The sequence below is a fragment of the Phyllobates terribilis genome, unplaced genomic scaffold (assembly GCF_046119375.1).
Source record: "Phyllobates terribilis strain yellow unplaced genomic scaffold, ASM4611937v1 Scaffold_8__6_contigs__length_399053987, whole genome shotgun sequence".
Classification (NCBI taxonomy): Eukaryota; Metazoa; Chordata; class Amphibia; order Anura; family Dendrobatidae; genus Phyllobates; species Phyllobates terribilis.
Window position 1 is genome coordinate 34,122,802 of NW_027362768.1, and position 12,668 is coordinate 34,135,469.

General features: G+C 47.5%; 1 protein-coding gene across 3 annotated transcripts in view; it reads right to left on the reverse strand.

Moving 5' to 3' along the window:
• CFH (complement factor H) overlaps positions 1-12,668 on the reverse strand; it is a 1,056,626-nt gene that overhangs the window by 516,428 nt on the left and 527,530 nt on the right. For all 3 annotated transcript variants that reach the window (XM_073642935.1, XM_073642934.1, XM_073642933.1), the window contains exon 12: positions 8,894-9,067. In XM_073642935.1, coding sequence (XP_073499036.1) covers positions 8,894-9,067 — 174 coding nt within the window. The remainder of the gene's footprint in view (positions 1-8,893; positions 9,068-12,668) is intronic.

A 12,668-nucleotide genomic window follows, 5' to 3' on the forward strand; every position in this document is an offset into this window, starting at 1 on the left:
GGATGGAGGAAACATGCATCAGTGTTACGCAGCCAACAATAGAGTCTGGCTTTGGACCACCTGCAAGAGCCCGACATATGAGTGCCTTCTTGCTGCACTTTCTGCAACATGATGCCCGTATAGTCAGGATTCAAAATAATGCTAACAACTGGGTTGCCACTCTGTTAGATCCACGTTATAAGAATAAATTTTTCCAGATGCTTCCCGCTCTGGAAAGGGACTCGCTAATGTTGAGGTATCGAAACAAGCTTTTAAGCAACCTTAAGGCTATGCGCCCACATTGCGGAAATGAAGCATATTTTTTACGCTTCTCCCTTGCAGGAAAAATGCATGCGGATTTTACATGCGTTTTTCCCACCAGGTAGAAGCGTTTGTGAAGCGTCTTTGCATGCATTTCCGCATGCGGATTGACAAGCGCTTTCCAGGCGATTTTAACATCACTTGGAAAGTGCTTGACAACTAGGTCACACTATATAAATCCATGCAAACAGCATGGATTTATATAGTGTGACCGAAAGATTGTTTAAAAATAAATAAATAAACCTTTATACTTACCTTCCGATGGCCCGGGGTGTGTTGCTGCGCTCCTTCCTGGCTGCCAGCTGATCGCGGGACACTGCACTGAAAGACCTGTCGTCACATGACTGTGACGTCACCGAAAGTCCTACAGTCCAGCCCGCAAGCACAGAGGAGGAGACCGGGGGCCGTCGGAAGGTGAATATAATCTTTATTTTTTTTTTACAGGTACAATGGTACCCAGGTCTGAATGAGAGTCTCCTCTCCTCCAGAACTGGGTACCATTCGCACATTGAAACGCATATAATCCGTGAGTACAAATGTACTGACACAGACTATATGCGTCTCAATGCAAGTCAATGGCAGCGATTACGCCGTGCTTCCGCAAAATTAATGGACATGCTGCGGATTTTTGAGCGCAGAATAAACGCTGCGGAAAAATCCGCAGCATGGGCATTGACAGTGCGGCTTGTCATTGAGGACCATGGGGGGTGGATTACCAAGCGTTTTTGAAGCGTTTACGCTGCGGAAATAGAGCAGCATAAACGCTTGAAAAACGCTACGTGGGCACATACCCTTATGGAGCTTTTCCCCAAGAAAGGAGTGCGGCACACAGTGTGTATCGCAGCTGTAGTCTTTCAACCTCTGGCACTTCAGTTAATAAACGCCAAAACATTAGCAGCAGCAGCAGAGTAAGTGCAGAGCAGAGTAAATGGCAGAAGAAATTTCTGTGAGTCCTTTCGCACATCTATTAGACCAGCTCATGCGACTGGAGAGGATGGTGGAAGACTATCTAGAGCTCAATACAAATACCATCAGTGACGACTATGACTAGTGATGAGCGAGTGTATTCGTTACTATTCGCTATTCACACGGATAGTACGGTATTCGGGTTACTCGTTATTCTGCGAATATTTGTGTACTCGACTCGCTATATTCAGATGTCCCGCCCTGCAGTTTTGGCACCGCCTTTGAAACCACTAAACATGCTGGGCTTCTTAACCAATCACAGTAATGTTGCAGACATCTTGGTTGTGGCATTACTGTGATTGGCTGGCCGCCCAGCAGAATAGTCTTTTAAATCCCTGTCGCTGCCATTTTGTGCACATTGCGTCTGGAGCCTGCGTTCTATAAGCATAGGGAGAGATCCTGAGCTGCTAGGGAGAGTGTTTAGGCCTCTTGATAAAACAAAAGCCGTTTTAAGGGCTACCTGCAGTGTATACTAGTTCAGTGTTTAAAGGAGCCGCTCACTAGCTTCATAATAACACCAAAATATAGCTCTTTTCAGAGCTGAAGACACACAACAAAGTCAGAGTACAGGGAGGGAGAGATTGTGTATTAGGTAGGGAGAGGTTAAAGTGTTCTTCCAGTGTCCATCTTAAAACAGCTCTTGTCAGAGGCAAAGCAATATTTTTCCCCTGCTGTTTTAGGGGTCAGAGCCTGGCTTCTGCTGTCCACATTAGTCCACATAAAAAGGCGGTTAGTACCCTACACAAAGCATTAGTCCAAACATTTCCTACTGCCTGCAACCAAGCACGCTCCAGGCCATTTTACACACTATTTTGGAAGCCACCATCCCAAGGGTCGCCAATCACAAATAGTAGTTAGGCTGGAGCAGGAATACTGTCCTGGTTTGTCCACTGCACAATATGCATAGGGTTTGTAAAAATTAGCCCTATGGGCCGAGTCATGGTTGACTCACTATTTTGGCTGTGACAGCTAGCTTGGTTTGTGCCATCAACATCTGAAAATCTGTCAACAAAACCCAAAATGCCAAAAAAGCCTGTTGTTAAGGGACGTGAACGTGGATGTGGTGTTATCTGTGGTGGGCAAGAAGGCACTCAGTCTGTGTCAGGTCAGAAGACGCTTGATGCATCCACTATGTTCCTGGAAAAATTTCCCGGTCTGGAACGTAAACGTGTGTGGAAGCCAAAAGAGCTAGAGCAGATTCTGTCTTGGATAGCAGACAAGGCCTCTATGCATTTGTCAAGCAACAACAAATATTCCATGAACACACAGTCTACTGTGGATACACAGAAGGCTGGCGTATCCAATCCTGGAGCTGGTTCACCTTCCTTGGCCACTCCGAGGATCTGTTTGGTTTGTATCCTTTGGTTGGCTCTGGCCTATCACCATGCAGCATTGAAGAGGGACAAGAGAAGGTGACGTGCGTTAATGCTCAAGTATTTGAGGACCTACGGCCAGAAGAAAGCCACTTGGAGGAACGTCATTTACTGTCTCCAGAGGTGGAGGCTGATGATGATGAGACACAGTTGCCATCAGGTAAGCTTACAATATCAACTTGGAAGGAGGATGAGATGGAAGACGAGGTGGTTGATGATGAGTCCACTGATTCGACCTGGACCGTTGACACGCACAGCCATGACAGCAACACAGAGGGAGATGGATATGAAGCACCAACACAGGAACGAAGAAGTCGTGGTTTGACAAGAGTGAGAACTCGGTCAACTGTTCCCGCTGTGCACCAAGTCAGGGCGAGGGGGGCATTCAGCTGCTGTGTGGAATTTTTTTTCTGAAAGTCCTTCAGACAAAAACATTGTAATATGTAGCCTCTGCCAAACCAAGTTGAGCAGAGGCCAGGGCAAAGGCACCACTAGTATGCAAAATCACATGGCAGTCAATCAGCCCAGTAGGTGGGTGGAACACCAGGGTACCAATCTGCATCTACGGGTCAAACTAATGCCATGTCGCCTGGGCTATGTCCATCAGAATCTGCTGCTCAGGAAGCAGGCCCTCATACCTCCTGCCCACAAGCTGCGGTTGCTCAACACAACAAACATCAACCACATCCACTTCCTTGTCCCAGCAAAGCGTCCAATTGTCCGTGCCTGAGAGCTTGGAAAGAAAGCGTAAATATCCAGCCACCCACCACCAGACACAAATACTAAACTCGCACATTGCCAGACTGCTAGCTGTGGAGACGTTGCCATTTATGCTTGTGGGAACACAGTCTTTCCGTGATCTCTTGGCTGTGGCTGCCCCATGATACAGTGTTCCCAGCCACCACTATTTTCCCGGTGTGCTGTCCCTGCGTTACACAAATATGTGTTAAACAATTAGAAGCTCTCACCAACGCCATAACCGGGAAGGTCCACCTAACAGACACCTGGACAAGTTGTTGTAGACAGGGACGATACATTTCTGTCACGGCACACTGGGTGAACATGGTGGAGGGTGGGACAAAGTCGCAAACTGGAACATCACACATCCTACCCATGCCAAGAATAGCGAGCCCAACTTCTGTCAGGGTTTCCGCCTCTTCATATTCCACTTCCTCTCTCCCCTCCTCCTGCTCCTCATCCTCTGCTGAATTAATCTCCCCATCACTGCCAAGCTGGGACCTGTGCAGCAGTGCATCGGCAAAGCGTCAACACGCTCGGCTGAAGCTGATCTGTTTAGGTCAGAAAGCACACACTGCAGCAGAGCTGTGGCAAGCTTTAAAACAGACCGATCAGTGGCTTTCCCCGCTGCACCTCCAACCCTGTCTGGTCGTCTTCGATAATGGTTGTAACCTGGTGGCGGTTTTAAAGATTGGCAAGCTGGTACACATGCTATGCATGGCTTACGTGCTGAACCTAGTTGTTCAGAAAATTCTGAAAACACCGTGACTTGCCGTACCTACTTGAGAAGGTGAGCCGTATTAGGCCCATTTCCACCATTCCTCTACTGCTTTTGCTGCTCTTACAGCACTGCAAAATCTGGAATATACAGTGGTCCTACCAAACTAATATTTGTCATTGGAGACCCTTGTCACAGGTTGTGCCACTTTGTGACTGAGAGAGGGAATACATATTCAATAGAAATTTACACTGACTGTTGATGACCGACTGATGGCCCTCTGACAACTTGAATGGAGGGCCACAACTACTACAGTACTCCATCGTAGATAATGTTTGTCAAGGGAGGCCCTTGTCATGGAATCTTCCTGCACCTATGACATAGCCCACAGGAGTAATTTTTGGAAATACGATGCACATTTTGCACTGGACCAAGTAGTACAGTATCAAGAAGTCTTCTCTTGCTATATAATCTGGGGAATATGGACAATCAAAATCTCTGAGCCATTTGGAGAAGCTTCTCCAACCCATCCTGGAGGGGGGGCAGCATATATCTTTTGTCCATTGACATGCACAAGTGATATATTTGAGCTTGTCATCCAGTTGACTAGTGCAGCTTTATTTTTCTGGTTCACAGAGTTCAGCCATACCTGAGGATCGGAGGCCGCACTCACTGCTCCATTCTAGTACTCCATGTCTCTTGGCCTTTTTCTCTGTAGTCTCTGCCCTTACATGAGTTAAATAATAGAATGAGGGCCCTACAATATGAATAAGTGAGGCCACTCTCAAATGTACACAAGAGGCACCTCCTAAATTTCTAGAGGAGGGCACTTCAAAATGTATGTTACATGGTCACACGAGGGCTCTCTCAAAACTCAGCTTTTCTGCCTACTGCAGGCACTCTGAACATTTGAATTTAGGGCCGCAGTATCACATGGTGGAGGAGGGTCAAGCCCAATGCTACAATGGGCACATTTTAAACTGCTATGAAATATGTATTCCACTATCTGAGTATCAATGATGGAGGGACCGCCCAAATGTCTAAGTAACAGCTGTCCCTCCAAAATGCATGTTACAGAGCCACCTGGGCGGCACGGTGGCTCACTGGTTAGCACTGCAGCCTTGCAGTGCTGGGGTCCTGGATTCAAATCCCCCCAAGGACAATTATCTGCAAGGAGTTTGTATGTTCTCCCTGTGTTTGTGTGGGTTTCCTCTGGGCTCTCTGGTTTCCTCCCACTGTTATGTTCTGCTACCAGAGCTAAGGAAAGAGAGGAGATCTGTCCCTACGATAGAACTCAGCTGAATTCCTACGATGTAACAGGGAACCTGATCCTGCGATCAGACCTGCTAAAGTCCTAAGCTAGTCTGTACGGAGACCTATAGATGTGGGGAAGGAATCCCTACAAGTACTAAGGACTGGGAGGAAAATTGGACACCTCCTAACAGAAATAGTAGCAGACAGACGAACAAACAAAATATATAGAACATAGAGGTCCGTAGACCAAGCAAACTAACAGAGTTAGATACAGAGCACAGGCTAGCTAGAAAGTAGTTATACAATGAAGTCCAGCAAAGCCAGGAGGGCGGAGCAGGATTAAATAGGCCAACAAGGTCAAGTGACCAGCAAAGGAAAAAACCTAAGAGCAAGGTTCTAACACCCACACTCCAAAGACATACTAATAGGGAATCTAGATTGTGAGCCCCAAACAGGGTCAGAGCCTTAAATGTCTGTAAATTGTCTGAATTGTAAAGCGCCGCGGAATATGTTGGTGCTATATACCATTTTTTTCGGATTATAAGATGCACCGCGCCATAAGACGCACCCCAAATTTTGGAGTGGAAAATAGAAAAAAAAAATTTTTTATATGATGGGGGTCCATATAGTCTGAATAGGTACGGTATCTTACCTGGGGGGCAGTTAAGCGAGGATCACAAGAGGCTGGGTCCCTCAGAAAGTCGGCGACTGCAGCAGAAGAGGTCAGATGCTGTGGAGCCTGTGCCGGGCAGGTTCCTGTGCGGAGGCCTCTGGCTGGGGCTGAGGCCGGGGGCCTCTGGCTGGGGTCAGGACCTCTGGCTGGGGTCGGGACCTCTGGCTGGGGTTGGGGCCGGGACCGAGGCCTCTGGCTGGGGCTGGGGCCAAGGCCTCTGGCTGGGGCTGGGGCCAAGGCCGGGGTCTAGGGCTGGGGCCTCTGGCTGGAGCCGGGGGATGTACCGGGCTGCGGTCGGTGCCGGGCTGTGAACAGCGAAGCAGTGCGGCCTGCGCAGGTTTCCGGTGTGTGCGGACATCTTCCTAGAGCTGTGATCTACAGGAAAATGGCAGCTGGAGCTACCGGTCAGCGCATGTGCCGGCTCAGGCTGCCATTTTCCTGTAGATCACAGCTCTAGGAAGATGGCCGCGCACACCGGAAACTTGCGCAGGCCGCACGCCGCTCACAGCCCGACACCGGCTCCAGCCCCAGTACCGGCCAGGCACAGGTGCCGTCCCAGCCGCTCTCCTCTGCTGCCGCTGACGCCGCCGCTACCACCGCCACCGCCGCCTTCCTGGAGGGCCCTGCAATCCCACTTTACCACCACCACAGGTATCGTTCGGACCATAAGACGCACCCCCCATTTTCCTCCCAAATATTGGGGGAAAAAAGTGCGTCTTATGGTCCAAAAAATACGGTAAATATAAAAAAAAAAAAAAGATTAAAGATTAAGAAAATTATGCAGGAAAAACTGTTTCTTAACCTTTTTGGCCTGTTAAATGCAATTTAGGTTAGGTATGGTAGTTGTTCTTGTGTGTCTGTAAAAGTGGCGTAACACTGCGACAAACGTATTCCCAGAAACCATGTGTGAGTCAGAAATGCATGCAGGCATATTCTCCAGGCTCTTTTCATTCTGTTTCATCACTTTCCCATCCATTTCAGCCTTTTCCTCAGGCCCCCAGACCCCCTTGTAGGGTCCAGCAGGAAATGACTCGCATTTCCCATTGACTTGCTATTCGGAATGAATACGCGATTATTACAAAGTACTCGTTACGAGTATAGCGATTATGAATATTACGGTACTCGCTCATCACTAATTTTGACCCTTTTACATTTTGGTCTTCAAAAATGGATGAATGGCCTGAGCTCACCTGTTACGCCTTGGAGGTTTTATCATGCCCGGCAGCCAGCGTTCTCTCAGAACGTGTGTTCAGTGCTGCTGGTGGTGTCCTGATGGATAAGCATATCAGGCTGTCCCATGAAAGTGTTACAGGGCATAGCTACCATCCAGCTGCTCATAATCTACACCCCCTTTCCTAAAGTTTATCACAGTTTGAGTGTTAGGTTTGATTTACCTCCCTCCTCCTCACTTTTATCCTGCTTTACCTGCCTGTTATTTCACATCTTGTGTATGACCTGCCATTTCCCTCTCCAGGCTTCTCCTGTTCTCACTCCATGCTGCTATACAATTCACATACAAGGTGTTAAATTGCAGGGAAGGGCAGCACAAGAGTGAGGGAGAAGGACATCACACCCACACAGATTGTAAAAAGTTCTGTGGTTTGCACAGTAGGATGCTAGCCATGCTACTTGATCTCTGAGAGTGTCACAGAAAGAGGGTGTGTGATTAGCTGCAGCTGAAGTCCCATTAATCAGTTGTAAAATCGCATGAACTTACATATAAGAGCAATCAAAAGGATATCAGCCTTCATAGTTTTAAACCGAATGTAAATTTAAACACATTTTCATTTCCCTGAAGTACCCTTTAACGCACTGAAGTATACTACAACCAGATTAGACACTTTTCTATACCTATGTGGATTGAGATCTGACCTCCTATCCATACACTGTACAAGCTCATATTGACACTCCTTAGACATCCCTCATCTTTTATACTGGCTATTATAGCCCTATGACTGGTGGTGCTAGACCAAGCAATGTAATAGCTGCAGAGCATTATGGGAAACCCCGGCGGCCGTTCCTGATGTCATTAGTCCACTTTCTGATTCTTCACCACTATGTAAAATGGTGAGGGACATTATTTTTTTAAACAAATCTACCAAATTAAATGGCAGATTATTTGTACTTGTGGGGATATCCTCTAGGGATTGATATGCTAATCTCAGATGTAGGAGTTAGTCCAGAATATAAAAATAAAGAGAACTTCACTGTTGAAACTGCTAAAACCTATTTACAGTAGACTGGTACAAAGCTTGTTTTTCACATCTTCTGTTTTACACAGAGGTGCAGATGTAGCAGTTGCATATGGTGGCACATATCCACATCAGGAGCATGCATAACATTTGCGGATTGGGAGAAAATTTCCTGTCGGATATGGTCAATTTTTTCTTTGAAATAATTGGCTAGATCGTCAGCGCTGAGGTCAGTGGTCGGGGCCTGTGCTGTTTGAATAAGAAGAGAGTGGCCTAATTTAAAAAAAAGGGCTATCCTAATGAGATAACCACTTTAATGATTTCTTTTCACATTAGCACTAATGGGGACTTTCAGGTTATAATAATAAGATATTATTATGGGTCACGATTATTTAAGTGGATGTAATTTTCTGTAAAACAAATAGTGAAACAGACACATAACATTTTTCTTTATACTGTTTGGATAACCCTTCTTGTTGAAAAGCTGATCATGAGGTCCTGCTTCTGAGCTCTCCATGATTGTAATGAGTCCTATAGAGCAAAAGTTGTGTGTCTGAGTGACTCTATTCTCGATCTGGTAAAGAAGAGTGATAATAGACCCTACATGGCTGATGTAAGTGGTTGCACACAAAATTTATTAAAAAAATAGCACTATGGTTCACTAAAGTTGCAAGCTCACTTTGACAAGTGGGTAATGTCGGATTCCATCCATTTTCTGTACAAGTGCTTGATGGAGATCCATTTCTTTCAAAGCCATTCTCGCATGAAAATGAAACTTTAGTATTAGTCCTATAAGATTGATAATGGGGACTTCGTACAAGATTTGAAGTCTCTGGAATGTTGCACTCAATATCTGAAAGAGAAAAATAGGAAGTTAAACCCAAGTTTTCCTTTTTGCGTTTTCATTGTTTCCTCTTCTATTTCTAAGAGCCATAACACTTATTTTTCCATGTCAGGTTGTACTTTTAAATGTCACAATTCATTTCAATATGCAATGTACTGGAAAACGGGTACAATTAAAAAGTACAGAGACTTGGTGAAAAAAACATGCAAACCCACTGTAGTGATATTGTTTTTTTGGTTTTGTTTTTACAGTGTTCTTGGTGCAGTATGAATTGTGTGGCAACTAGTGATGAGCGAGCATACTGGCAAGTACTCGGTACTCGCCCGAGCATCTCAGTACTCGAGATGCTCAGCGCTCGCCGAGTACTTGCGAGATGCTCAGAAGGATGCTCGGGTCCCCTCTTTGCATGTTTGGCACTCTTTGGTTGTGGCATTACAGTGATTGGCTGGCCGTACAGCGTCATCAGGTCTATATCAGACCTGGCGCCGCTGTGCTCGTCAGTCTACTCCTTAATTAGGCAGTGTAGGGAGAGGTGCTGCTGAGCTAGGGAGAGATTTGGTTGTGTATTAGGTAGTGTAGGGAGAAAACAAGTACATTACACATATCCATCTCAACAAACAGTCCTTATGAGGGCTAATCCATCTGCAGAGATATCAGGCAGTCAGTGTATATAGGCAGGCAGGCAGTTTATATAGCAGATTGCAGTGCACATAGCACAAGAGACTCCATTCCAGTTCTACCTTCTGCTGCTGTTAGACATTTCTAGACAAAGGCCCAGGTCTCAGGGGCCAGGAATAATTTTTTTTTTTATCTTAATCCTCATTATTTGCTTTAAAAGCAAACCAGAGAACACAGTTTTTCTGCGCCATTTGCTTGTTGGCACTGCAGAATATAGCCAGGTCCTTTCCATATTACAGCTCTAAAAATGCAGCTATTTAAAACTGTGCTTTCTCCGTTATATGGATCACCTATAATTGCGCTGAAAATACTGCCATTTTTGGCCTCCATTCAAATTTTTTTTCAGTGTGTCAGCAAAGTTTTTGACACCAGTTTGCTGTACAAAATAGTTACCTACAGGCCAGGTATTTAAAACTGTGGTTTCTCCATCACACGGATTACATATAACTTCGCTCCAAATTCAGCCATTTGTAGTGAGCGTGGAAGATATTGTCCTCCATTTAAAATGGGCAAGGCGCGTGGCAAGGGACGGAGAACTGGACGTGATGGTGATGGTGCATGCAGAGGCCGAGGCCAAGGGCAAGCTGAAATTGTGCCACAACAAACACCCACATCTTCTCGCCCGACCTTCCTGTCCCAATTCCTAGGGGACCGCCGCACACCACTATGGAACCCAGAGCAGTGTAAAAAGGTTGTTGGTTGGATAGCGAATAATGCTTTCAGTCACTTAGCCACCACCACCACGACCCTGTCTTCCACACGGTCAAGTCTCAGTAGCTGTGAGTCTGGAATGCATATTCCTCACCCTGATCCTCCTTCCTCCCACTATGCCGAGTGCCTGGAGACAACTGATCCAACACTTGGACTCTCTGAAGAGCTGTTCACTTTTCCATTTATAGATTCGGGCCTCTCGCCTGGTCCACTTGAAGCGGGACAAGTGGAGATCACATGTAGCAATGCCAAATATTTGAGCAGCCACGGTCACACGAAGGCTACGGTGGGAAAGTGTCACAAGAGGTGGACGATAATGAGACACAATTGGCAAAAAGTCAGGAGGGGGACCAGTGTGCGGAAGTGGAAGACGAGGTGTTGAATGATACAGTAACTGACCCAAACTGGCAGGAGGACATGCAAAGTGAGGACAGCAGCACACAGGGGGAGGGAAGCAGAGCACCCCAACAGGCAAGAAGAAGCAGTGTGGTGGCCGCAGACAGAAGGCGGGCAACATGGCAGCAAAGTACCCGACTTTGGGTCTGTGGGTGGCACCATTGCTTTTTACGCTGTTGTGCATGCAAGCCAATCCCCTGTCCATGGTGCATGCAAAGATGCCTCCTGCCCTGCACCTGTCGTTGCTAGTGTTGAGCATTCCGATACTGAAATATCGGGTATCGGCCGATATTCGCGGTATCGGAATTCCGATACTTAATTCCGATACTTTTACAATATCGAATACCGGAATCGGAAGTTCCCATAATGCCTGCGCTCTGCAGTGTCTCTGAAGTATGACAAGCTGGATGGCAGCGCTCAGCTGCGATCCAGCCTGTCATCAGAATGCCATCCCAGCATGGGAGAATTCTCCTGATCGTTTAAAAGCCGGCGGGCGGTAAAAAGCCACCGGCTTTTAAACAATCACACAGCCCCATACTGCTTCCCCGCAGCCTCCCACCCCGATCCTCCGCTCCCCTCGCCACCTCCCATCCCGATCGTAAGTTAGGACCGGGCGGGGAGCGCAGCACCAAGGAGCGGGGAGCGAAGGACCCGGGCGGGGAAGCCGGCAGTGAAAAGACTTCACCGCCGGCTTTCCCGTTCTGTGCTGCGCTTTCCCGCCGGTTATTTCAAATGAACAGCTGAGGTATCAGGTGATGCTGATCAGCTGTTCATTTGAAGTAGCCGCGGTGCCCTCAGAGGGTTCATGTGAGTTCATGCTTGACTGCATTGCATGAACTCACATGAACTTTCCCACGGCCGCACAGGTCAGCCTCACCTCCCAGACGATCAGCCCGTCATGATTGGTGTGTGTGGGTGTCTGTGCGTGTGTCTGCAAGTGTGTGCGGGGTGTCTGTGCGTGTGTCTGCGTGTGTCTGCGAGTGTGTGCGGGGTGTCTGTGCGATGTCTGTGGGTGTGTGAGCTGTCTGTGCGATGTGTGCGGGTATGCGCGGTGTCTGTGCGATGTCTGCGGTGTCTGTGCGATGTCTGTGAGTGTGTGCGATGTCAGCAGGTGTGTGCGGTGTCTGTGCGATGTCTGCGAGTGTGTGCGGTGTCTGTGCGATGTCTGCGGGTGTGTGCGTGCAGGCAGACATAGGCCGATGTGACACTACTACTCCCATCGGCCTATGTCTGTCCCCCGTCCACTCGTGCCAGCAGGATCAGCTTGATGGGAGCAGTAGTTCCCATCAGCCTGATCCAGCTATTTAAATTGCCCTACTGTGTCCCCAATAAATTTTAAATACATGTCATTGGTGGCCAGTGGTTACCTACAATAAATTAGTTCATACATTACCTGTCCCCGCCGATCGCCACCTAAAATAAAGTAAAAAATAAAAAACTACACCTATACTCACCTAGACTCCTAATTCCCCGAAGCCATCGATCTCCTGTAATAAAATATAAAATAATAAACCACAACCTTATCCTTACCCCTCCGTAGTAGTCCACGAGTGTGCCACGATGATCTCCAGTTTAGAGCAGCCACATAGAGTGTGACCGCTCTGAACCGCTGCCGCCGCTAGAATGATGGGGCCGTAAAGCAGCCCCGTCATTGCATAAGCGGGTTCGCCGGAGTTCAGGCAGCGCTGCTCCAGTTAGCTCCTTTACGGCCCTGCTGTATCGTGAGAAATTCCCACGGTACAGCAGTGCCGTAAAGGAGGTCTCCGGAGCTGCGCTGCCTGAATGCACTCCGGTGACCTCAGTCAGTGGCTCCCGCTGCCGGGAG